The 12,255-nt window shown below is 38.3% G+C and overlaps 1 protein-coding gene across 2 annotated transcripts in view; it reads right to left on the bottom strand.

Annotated features, from left to right (window-relative positions):
* Nucleotides 1-12,255, bottom strand: part of glra4a (glycine receptor, alpha 4a) — a 55,488-nt gene that overhangs the window by 21,139 nt on the left and 22,094 nt on the right. For both annotated transcript variants that reach the window (XM_017307275.1, XM_008420580.2), the window contains exon 2: nt 965-1,095. In XM_017307275.1, coding sequence (XP_017162764.1) covers nt 965-1,095 — 131 coding nt within the window. The remainder of the gene's footprint in view (nt 1-964; nt 1,096-12,255) is intronic.

Here is a 12,255-nt window from a genome sequence, read left to right as displayed (position 1 = left end):
CACCCGACCTGAAGCTGCTGCCCCCGCGACCCGACCCCGGATAAGCGGAAGAAAATGGATGGATGGATGGATGGATTATTTTTTCATGATGACAGGTGAGGCTCTGCCTCACCTGCCTCCCCTGACCGCACGTCAGTGATATATATAAGCTGCACCGGGCTATAAACTGCTGGTAACTCCGCCGCTCTCGGTTTTCCACAAGGATGCCCCAACGCCAAACCATAGATTCGTTCACGCCGAGTTGTGCAGCGGCTATCGATCGATCTGTACTGCCAAATTGGTAGCCCTCAACTTAAAAGCGGCATCATATGAACTTCTTTGTGTTGTTTCTATGATGAGGCAGGGGTATGACCACATTTTCTGTGGTAGGAGTTTAGAGACTTTGATGAATGAATAGCAATGCTTTCTGTTGAATTCAAAACTCTTGCCTCTATGAAAAAAAAAACTGTAATACATTTGTTTTATGGTCTACGTTTGTCACCTTTAATTTTTCAATTAAAATAAACTTCACACACTTGAGATGGAGCATCTCAGTGCTTAAAATGAAAATCAGAAACACAAATTATTTTGTCAGATTAGTGCATTTCTACTTAAAACAATGAGCTTGTATGGAGGCAGATGTATAGTTACCACTATTTTTCACCTTTCAAAATAGATATTGGTACATAAAAGTGAGCAAATTAATTTTACTCCATGCCAAACAAAAAAACAGCAAGCCTAAGAGGAGTAGCATAGAGGCAGACTTGATTAAAGCCAAATAGCTTTCAGAACATTGAAAGAAAGTTGCTCCATAACTGCATCATCATGAACCAGATATTTATGATCACTGTTGATGGAAAATATTGTGAAACAAAAGATGTACTTTCACTGCAGAGTGTTTGGAAGTGTTTATCTTGTTTTCATGTGTCTGTTTTTGGATTTTATTGATGGCTGCTGTGATAGTATGCCGGATCATACGCCGCACCTTTGAAGTTGGGTCTGATGCGTGCATCGTATCCTGATGTTCTCCCCATGAGCTTGTCCAGGAAGTCAGAAGGTGAAAGCTGTGGTCCGACCCGGCCGGGGGCCTTTGTCTCCTCCTTACAGGAGCTCAATCTGAAAGACAAAAAGACAAGGAACAAGCAAAGAGTGAGTGATTTAAAATTTGTACAGAGTAAGTGTTTTAAGTGTGTTGTAAAAGTATTTACACTCTTTGAACTTCTGTTTTTATTGTCAGGGTTCTGGCACAAGCTTCTAAACTTTGACTAGGTCACTATGTTGTCACTGTCAGGCAAAAGCCTATTTTTGGTCATTATCTTTTTTTTTGTGATGCGTTTTTACTTTCACATCTGTCTGTGGTTTTACTTTGATTTTGACCAAACGACATGAGTTTACATTAGAAGACACTTTTTTTTTTTTACTGTAAAGTCACTTTTTTTAGGTAAAAAGTTTCTGTTTGACAGCGACAACATTCTTTTATATATTATAACAAATTATTTCAAATGCGTCTCAACTGCTTCAACACACTTGAATCAGATTAAGTCATTCGCAGAAGGGCTCTGAATTTTACTGAATAAGCAGAACCTCAAAAAGTGCTCGTTGCATCCCACACCGGACTCTGCTTAGTTCAAAAATAGCTCCGCCATCTTTGTTTCTGTATCAATGGCTCTGCTTAAGGATGCAGCAGCGCCCTCTTCTGGATGGAAGCCATTCTACAACAATTTATAAGCAGAGGTTATTAGTTAATCGATTGGAACTCATTTTAATGTAATTAACCATTAATCAACAATTAATCAAAGATCAATTACGTTTCCACCCCTAGTTCTGATGTAGCAGTAAGTGGAGGGAAAATATGAGAATCCAAAAAAATTACAATCAGCAAATCTGCTAATAAAATAATCCAGCTGCCGAGAAAGGAGGATGAAAATTAGATCAAATAAGTTGGTAAAGAACAATTTAACTCTGTTGCATGATGTCTTGTGTCTTATTGCACTTGTTAGGCTACAAATACAGAGAAGGAACAGAGAAGCTGAGGTAAATGTGTCCCTTTCCTGTGATTCCCTCTGCTGCTGCCTTAGCAGGGGTAAGTCTGACAGAATGATGGCTCAATTGTAATGCTATGAACGTCACACAGGGGAGAGGAACGAGTTGATTGGAGCTCCAGAGAGGCTTAGACAACCACTGACAGGAATTACCAACAGGCAGGAGTCAAAATGAGAAGAGGAAGGAAGTGGAAGAAAAATGTTTAAAGGTAAAGGTAAAGGTAAAGATAAAGAACGAAACCCTGGATCATAATGGATTAGATTTCAGTTTGGCCCCTGCTATAGCTCAGCATGTTGCACCGCGTGATTTTGATACAACTGTAAATAGTGCACGATCCGTCTTGATCTGAAGCTCCGTAGTGGAGATGGCAGGTTCAATCCCAAGGCAGCTTTGCTGATGTACCGTATTCCTGGGAGTGTGTGTGTGGAGCCAGTTTCTGATCCATCAATCTTAGGACCTCTTAGCTCTATCTACAGTCACATGAACTGCACAGTCAGGGACTACAGGCTGGAGGTCTTCATGGAGAATATTTCAGGTCACAAAGATGCTGGATTGACATCATGATATATTTGTGCCTTGGAGTTTAGGCTGAAAATAGAAATTCAAACTCAGGACGTGTCTCATTACCTCATCATTCCTAACAGGCTTGTTTATATCGCTTCACACATTATTGGTGAGGATTTACTGTCAGTCACTATGCAGGAAACATAAAAAAAATGCCAATTCCACTGCAAGTGAAGCCGTCAGTATTTTAATTTGGAAAAAAAAAAGACAATGCAGATATTTGTGTAAAAATAGCAAACAGTTTTACAACAAAAACACTGCAATTAACAGAGTCAAAGAACACGTCTTAGACGTTGCAGACAGCAAAACAACTCATTATCCCCCCATTTTCTTTAAATTGGGATAATTATACAAGCTCAATTTCAAGAACACTAGAGATGTTTTCAGATATGCTGGAAAAAAAGCAGCATTCAATGTATTTTTAATTACTTTCAGATAGGTTTTTGTTTTTCAACAAACCAACTTTACTGCCTCTTGCAAAAATGTTAATATCCCTGAAACTCTTTCACATTTCCTGACATTACAACCACAAACTTCAGTTAATTTTATTTATATTTTATGCTATACAAGAAAAAGTGCAATAGTTTCTTGCTTTGTCATAATGAAAGTTGCTAAGAATCCAAATACAGCGAAAATGAATGCGGGGTGATGATGACACGGATAATTTATTGACTCAGAACAGAACAAGGAAATTGGCATGGTGTGTTGCCAACTACAATCAAGACATCTTATGATTTCCTGTTTGAGGCTCTTTCATACAGGTTAGATGGGTACAAAACTAAAGGTAGTCCTAGAGATTCTCCCACTTGAGTTGTGGATCTCTGCAGCTCCTCCAGAGTTACCAGAGGCTTCTTGTTTGTTACTTTGATTAATGCTCTTCCTGCCCTTGCTGCCAGTTTAGCTGAAGACTTCAGTCTTGGTAGGTTTGCATTCGCTTTATACTCTTTCAATTTTTATACAAAGTATTGATTGCTTTCTGAGATGAATAAAGCTTGGAAAATTGATCAAACCAGACAAAACTTCTCAGCTTTTAGTGAACATTTTTGAATACTCAGTTTTTCTGATGTTTTATGGTCATATGCTCTCCTTTGTTGTTCTGTTGCATAAAAGGCAATAAAATTCACTGAATTTGTAATCAGTGAAATGTGAAATTGTTTAAAGAGTTTTAAGCTATTTGCAAGGTGCTGTAAATTAATATTACAAACTTCATCACTAGCCCATATTTTGATTCCAATAACCTGCTTATCGATTGTACAGTGGCACGATTTCAGGCATCCAAGCTGCCATCTTCTTCTCCTTTCAAACAGCCTAAAATTTCCAAAAAGGACATATCAGATTTGCACACAGGTCATTCAAGCACACCCTAAGCAAGAGATTCAATTCTGGATACACTTTATCATCTCTGACACGGGACCAGATAGTATTTTACAAGCTGAGACATGGAGAGAACAGATCATTCATTTTTCATTCAGGTTTATTTTATTTCTCTATCTGAAGTAGTACCACGACTGCAGAAATCCATTGAATTTTGATTGTAATTCTTCATCGTTGAATAAAGTTGCAAATGTTGCAGTTGGACAAAGTTCAGTGATATCTGATGTGAATTCATGAAAATTGCAAATTCATGAAAATTGCATCAGTACTGATGATATTTTGTCTCTGGTGTCTTTTTTGTTACACTAATCAGCTCTTTTGTTCTGTTTGTAGACTCATTGTTGTGTTTTGTACCTTTGGGGACCTAATGCTGGTCATGGCTCATTATTTTACCTTCTTCCTGACACGAGGAGGCAATTTATCACATTTGACAGCTAGTTACTACCTTTCGTAAATGAAGTTTTCTATTGACCAGTCATTTTGCATTCTTTATCCAGTCATGTTTTACAAATCCACAGTTGGTTACAAAACACTTTCCAGTCTCTCACACCAGTTTTTATTGTCAGTATTTAGCATGCGTACCAAGTGATTAAAGGAAATTTCTTGATCTTTGAGGAAAAACTGCTTCAGTTTTGTGCATGGAAAACATCTACAAGCAAATTTAAAAAGGCTTATGGTAAAGAAAATTGAATTTTTCAGTTTTAGGGTTTTACTAAACATGATAAAAATGTTCTGTCCCCTTCATTCACTGAAAGCTGAAAACAGCTCCTCTAAAATTGCTGATGTTTTTTAGTCTTTTTGTGTTAACACAGCCGTGTATATATCACAGCAACAAAATGACAAAACTCTGGATTTTATGGAGCTACTCACCTTAATCACTGTCAGTTAATCAATACATTTTATTAACAGGAACTGCCTACTACTTTTTTTATTATCCCCTGATGCAAAATCCCTTTAACTGAAAGGTGTCTTATTGTATGTATACTATTAAGTTATGTTTGTAAATTAAAACACTAAAAGACATTGTAAATATCAGACTATCTGCTACCAACTTTAATCTGCTATGTCTCCAATTTGTAGTTAAACTGATACTGAACGCACAGCCGTTTATTTATGCTTCCATTTCTCACATGCTTTAGTACAAACAATGCTGCACAGGGAGATGGAGTGATATGGAAACGTTCAGTGGCACTATGCCATTTATTAAACTCTTCTGGACTGAAAAATAGTGAATCTTAAAGCATTTTGTTGGCTCTCCACTTCTCCAAAAATACCCTTCTGATCTTTTGTTAATGGAGAGACTGCCAGCCTGTATTAACAAGTTAGAAATGTGTGAGCTGCAGTGTAAAAGCAGACTTCTGTGAACATCAGCTTGAAACGTGACTGTCAAATAGCAGAGAAAATGTGTTGGAAAATGTAACAGAAATCGGTGACCATGGACGTCATAATGGATTTGTAAAAATGCCACTCTAGGCTGCATGGTGGAGGCGTGGGTGGCACAAGAAAGTTTGGCTTGGAAACCTGGCCTGTTTCTTTCTGCATGGAGTTTGCTTGTTGAACGTATGAGTTGTCTCAGGGTTACTCCGGCAGTCCAAAAACACAACCCCACATGCACCTTAAATATCAGTGTGCATGTGCCTGGTTGTTTGTCCTGTGTCTCTTTGTGCTGCTCTGTGATCGACTGTCCAGTTAGTGCAGGAGATAGGCAAGACAGTGAATGATTTCTACCTTTAAGAAGAAATAAAGACTTTTTTTCTCAAAACTATTCAGGGATTAATGATGCCAAACTCTTCCTGTTGAGTTCAACAGCTGAACTTCTCACCCCTCAGCAGGAATAAGATTTCCTTTTTTCTTTGCTTTCTCACTAGGACCGCTTCGACTCTCCAAACAGCATCTTGCATTTCTAATAGAACTGTTTTAATGTTGGTTACATGGTAAGAATTTCTTCTGTCTAGTCTTTCTTCTCTGTAGCAAAACTCCAGTTCATTCCAAGACATGTTATGGTCCCTGGAGTTTCCTCATAGTGGTACATGCCTGGAAAATCTCTGACAAGAAGCGACCCAATCCAACCAACAGTGGCCGTAGCGCAAGTTCCCTCTGAATCAAATCCCTCACTGTCTCTCTACGGCTGAATGTAGCATCTAATATCCAGGATCTCATTCTTTCAGTCAAGATAAATATCTCATGACCACAGAAAAGGGTATAAATGTAGTTGAAGTGGTAAATGGAGAGCGTGGCTTCTTCACCGCAATGTACTGGAGCAGCACAATCTAGAGGCCTATCAACTACGACTGCCTAATAATGTCCTGTCGTCTCTGCTAGTGAGCCTTCAGCAACCTTAGAGACTTACCTTCTGCTGAGTCCTCAGACCCTTAAAGTTCACCTTTTTACCTCTTGATGATATCCTCAGTCTGTGTCAGAAACCATCCTAAGCCCCACAAAAAGTATACACAACCTGAGGTGGTTTCTGCCTTCCCTCTGAGTTGTTGACTATTTTTTTCTAAACTTCCTTGAGCAAACTAGATAGTTTAGGAGAACTTCCTGGAAGGACGTTGCCTTCCTTTTAGTCAAAAGCAGATTTCTCTGCTGCTTAAGGAGTCCTCAAAAACAACCAAGCCTTAAAAACTTCTTTAACCCAATTGCTGCTTCCTTAACAGCTGGAGAGTTTAGGCCTCAGCTCCTTTATAGAAAGCAGCGACTGGATCCAACTCAGTAGCAGATTATATTCAGCGGATAAGGTGACCTGATATAAGGTACACTTATGAAACGCAGTGATTCCAAATGTTTAGCTACAAAGTTATCTGCAATAGGATTTTCAATTCCCTCCATAAGTACGTTTATTGGTCCTTTGTTTGAAGGATTCATTTAGTAAGATGTTCTCTGCTGACATTTAATTAGCCTGACCTTTTGCTTCCCCTGCATTGCTTTTTATTTGAGCGTCGGCACCAGACTGCCGGCTAGAATGTGCAACTAATTTCTTTCCATCCATTTTATGGCAAGTTTAAAACTGTCACAGCCTCGTTAGCGAGCGACTTTACCGGGTTACAAAAGCAAAGCTGGATCAAAGGTGAAATACAACTGCATACGGATGCAAGAAAATTTCTGCTTTCAACACAGCAACACGGTACTATGGTTGACTGTTTCAATATGAGCCTGGAAAAATATCTTGTTCTTTAAAAACACCATGGTTAGAGTGCTCAAACTTTTTTCGTTGTGGGGAAACTTGATTCTTTTCTTCTTGAAGACTTAAAATTACTTTTTGTGACTGATGTGATGCCTACACACACACACGCACACACACACACACCTTCAGAGACCCTCTGCCCCACAATGCCATTAAATTACATTTAAATAATACAGTTTAGAGGTGCTCAAACTTTTATGATTTTCTACAGTTCTAAAGTTGTGAAAGGTTAGTACTTTTAAACAGAATCAGACGCAATACGACATCTGTTTCATGCCATGTTTACCATTTATAGACCCAATCACACACAAACTAAAAGAAAACAAGGCAAAATTATTTTGTAATACTTATAGTGGTAATCAAGCATGAACTGAATAGAGTAAAAAGGATTAGAGAGTTGAAATCAAACACTTGGTTTTATCTGCAAGGTCATGTATGTCTGTTAAGCCATACTTTGAGTGAATAAAGAAAACCAATAATTTACTAGATGAGTAATTTGGGATTTTGTTTAAACTTATTAGCTTTTGATTAAAATGCAATTAATTAATTACAGCCCCTGGAATTAATTGATTAAAACTCCTAATCAAGTCCCACCACTATTATTTGACAGACACAGACCTTTCTTCTAATGTATCTTGCCAAGTTGTGATTCATGGTTTTAAAATGATGTCATTTTTGTCTTTAATGACCTGTGTAACCCTTGTCTTCACACTTCTCTATGCAGTGCCCTACGGCTGCTAATAGCCTCTTTTGATCAATGGGCTGGTAGGTGAATGAGATTCGGAGCACGCTGCAATTTAACATAAGCCTTCACCTTCGATGACATGACCACTGCCACTGTGACACCCTATACTAACTTAATGCAGACAGGCATCTGACTTAATCTGGGTTTACATATGTGAAGCACATGAGGGTAAACGTAGCAAAGAAGATATTATGACAACAGAAACAAATCGGAACAGATTTAGAATCAGCTTAGTGATAAAACAAGAACTAATGTAATCTCTTCATGGCTGCAAAAGCCAAAATTCAATCAAATTAAAGTGAGATGCAAAACTATGATGACAAGCCTTTCATACTCATGCAAGGTGGTTTATATGAAACCAGGTTCAATTCACAATGTCACACATAAATCCCAGGTATGCAGCAGTACAAAAAAATCATTCCGTATAGTATGTGTAAAATCATAATATATTTTTAAGTAAAAGACCATTTTAAATACTTGGCTCAGTAACACTATAACCTATGATAGTGTTTTGGTCTCTGTTTTCTGTGGCCTGTTGAGACACGGACTCAACCTACACATTTAAAGTTTTGCTGCATCTGCCACCAAGATGTCAGCAGTAGATTCTTTAAGACCTGCGAGCTGCTAGGTGGGGATTTCATTCTTCTTATGACTTATTTTTCCAGCACATCCTACAGATGCCTGACTGGACTAAATTTTTTTTAAGATCTGGAGATAATGCCTCAAACTAGGTGTGCACCATTCCTGAACCATTTTTTGCTTCCCTTCACCTCCTTTATTCAACCAAAAGAGGCCACCTGGAGGACATGACCTTAATGTTTCTCAGCAGAAATCATCATTCCTCTTGCAGCCCTCTAAGTGATGTAAAAGAAAAGTGATTCGTAAGACTGTACTACCTTCTTTCATTGCTTTGTAATTAAGTTCTGATGCTCATATTCCCACTGCTGGAGGTGTAGATCAAATTGCTAAAAAATACATCAGAATTGATGCTGGTTCTGACTGAAAGAAGTGGTGGGTCCTGCTTACTAAAGAGTTATTTGTGCTAACCTTTAAAGCGTCCCCCTCCACTCTACGTGGAGGGATCCGTCATTTATTGTGTTTTGTCCCGAGGCGGAGCGGAAAGGGCGGGACCAGGAATTGCCAGGGCCTGCGCGTCCTCGCTATATAAGCAGCCTGCTCCAGTGCGTGACGAGAGGGGAGAGGAGTTGAAGCTGGCTTGGAGCCGAGTCGGCTTCTCCACCCAGCTCTGCTCTACAGAGGTGTCTCTTCCCTGACCTGCCTGCCCACCCCGTCTTTGTTTGGGTTTTGTTTTGTTTGACCTTTTTCTTTTGCAGGACTTCCCCACTCACCACCAGCTTCAGAGATGCCATCGGCCACAGGGGGCCACCCGCTTGTTCCTGTTTGGTTATGTTTGTTGTATGTGTTGCTCAATAAAGAGCGCATTTCTTGTTGAAGGCCGTGTCTCCCTGGTTTTTGTTACGGCTCAACGAGCCGGGTCATAACATAAACATTAGTTTTGCTACCGCTATAGCACTACACCAACGCGTATTTAGCCAAAGCTAATGCTAAAGCGCTGACTTCAGTTCAAATTATATCTCCACTTGAAAGACTACAACCCTCAAGCCCCAATTTAATTTTGACATTACAATTTACATGTTCTATATGCCCCCAGATCAGTGGTTCTTAACCTGGGTTCGATCGAACCCCAGGGGTTTGGTGAGTCGGTCTCAGGGGTTCGGCGGAGCCTCTGCCACGGAGGTAAAGWCACACTTGTGTAAAGTCGTGATGACGCCCCACTTTGCCATCACTTGCTGCAGAGGATCAGTTACATTGCTTAGCCAATCAGTGCTATAGGAGGAGCCCTGATTGAAGGAGCTACACTCTCAGCATGGATTTGAACGTGTGTCTTTAATTCATTCAGCAAAGCTCACAGTTTTTACCAAATTCTGTAGCTTTCGGTGTACTTCTAAATCTGCTCCTTAGTCGCATCTTTTCGGGGTTGCTACTGCCTCTAGTGGTGTGAAGTTGGTAACACAACTAATATAATTACGTTACTAAATCAGAATATCACAAAGTCTTTATTATTTATTATTAATTTTTCATTCTCTTAAGAATGTCATAAAAAATCACATTTTATTCATCACTACAGAAGGGTTCAGTGAATGCGAATATGAAACTGGTGGGTTCGGTACCTCAAAAAAGGTTAAGAACCACTGATCCAGATATTGCATCTATACCTTGTTCTGTACTGTCCATGTATGTTCGAGTTATTTGGTTTTCTTAATGTGTTAACATTAACAACAAATATGGCATCAATATCAGATATCTTTGAACTTTAAGAAAGCCAGCATAAGCTACTTCCAAACATGTACGAGTGAAAAATAATTAAGGACTAATCAAGATTGTACATAGAGAAAAAAGACAAACCCACAACGAAAAGTAAACTAGTAACTAAAATAGTCAAAAAAGAAAAAAAGAAACAAGCAAACAAAAACTAGGGGTTTTTCCAACAGTTTCAGTGAGTTTATCACATCTTGTAGTTTGCCCTTGAATTTCACAGATACAAAAAAGTGGGGAAAGATAGCTTACTTTTCAATTTTAATACTTGTCCTTAGCGATTATGCAATTCAATAGCCTTACAAGTTATTTTTCTTTTTTCAGGGTCAAATTATGTGCAAAGATTGATTTACTTCTAACTTTTATATAAAGGCAGAGCCACAAGGGAGTATTGTGTGGACTGTGGTTGTGCTTGTTGATTAATCTCCATATGAAAGAAGGAAAGTTTTACAGGCAATTTTTCATCACATTTATGAAGGAAGTTGACTTGACCCAAATTTGAAAATATTTTATTTGGAATATTATATTTTTTTTATTAAAATGACCAAAGCAAATAAATTGTATATGGTTCAAGATATTAAATTCAATAGCTTGTAGCAAAAAAAAGCTAGAATCTAAACAGCCACTTCAAAATAAAAGCATATGTATAAACATCCAAGTACTTGATGAAGTCGATAACCAAAACATCAACAGAGATGTTGAATTATATTAAACTGAAAGTTTACAAAACAATCAAGTAAATAAGAATTTATCTGGAAAAATTAATTTAGAGGAAGTTAAGTCCATTAAAAGTAAAAGTTAGCAAAACAAAAAATGAGCTCAGCTCACATTAGTGAGGTGTCATGCTGACCTGCGTCCACTGCTGAAAAAACTAATAATGAACATCAGAACTGGAACATGAAACACAGAGGCTTAACCTCAGCAGCAGAACCATTTTCCCTGTTCCCATTATGTTTAATATTCTTTGCACTAAATAATAATTACTCCACCCATGAACTTTCGCTGACCTCGTAGCACAACTCTTATCAAAACGCTCCATTTTGAACACTCGAGTGTCACGATTTGTATTAATCCAGTGTAAATAACAACTCTATGCCATCGCTCATGTGAACTAATATGCACTGCAATCTTTAATCTTGTGACTGAGCTTTGACATCTGCAGAGAACTTAACAAACGGATGTTTCCAGGCTTGTGCCACGGTGATAACCGGGGCACAGCGCGCTGTGGCTTGATGACAGAATTATGCTCATGTTTCTGTGACTCTGAACTCCAACTATCACCCCAGGCTGTTCCAAGGCAGCCTTAACTAATCTTTAACACTCTCATCAATTCTGGTCTAGTGAGCTAAAATCCATATTTGTGTGAAATATAATATCCTTCTGTTTATGATTTAATTCATTTATCTGTCCGCATCCCGCTGTGTTAATTCTGAAGAAAGTGGATCAGCAGTTTCTCCAACCTTTCGTCGCTGTCACAATGTCACAGCAGAATAAAATCTTCCACCCACACACTTTACAAAGTTTCCTGCGTTGAGTTCATCTCAGAAAAAAAGTTCTTGCTTTTGATTTGAGAAACTGAATCTCCTCTACGGACGAGTATAAATGTCAAGCAGTCTTGATGACACTAAATCATACATTTTCAGATGTACTCTGATCTGGTAAAGCAACAAACTAATAACTCCACTAACTATCTCTTAAAAAGTAAGCAAGGTGATGAAGGTGCACGTCAGGCTAGATGCAGGTTTTTCTCTTTAGTCAATAAAAGTGATCAATAGCTGATATTTTAAGGCAATGTTATCTACCACAATTCTTGTGATGCAACATCTTTTTAATAATTCTCTTTTGTGCAGTAGTTTCTTCTTTCTTGTTGCTCATGGAGACATTTAAAGAGGGCGCCATTCTTGTTTGTTCTTTAACTTTTTCAGTTCCCATTCTCAAAAATATACTGTCAGTCAAAGCAAAGAAGAAATCTTATTCTTCAAAGTACCTTTATAACTAATTTGGTGTTTTTCCAGAATATATATATATA

Source organism: Poecilia reticulata, linkage group LG10 (genome assembly GCF_000633615.1).
Source record: "Poecilia reticulata strain Guanapo linkage group LG10, Guppy_female_1.0+MT, whole genome shotgun sequence".
NCBI classification, from domain to species: domain Eukaryota; kingdom Metazoa; phylum Chordata; class Actinopteri; order Cyprinodontiformes; family Poeciliidae; genus Poecilia; species Poecilia reticulata.
Note: the sequence above shows the minus strand (reverse complement) of the source record. Positions and strands in the feature narration are given on the sequence as shown.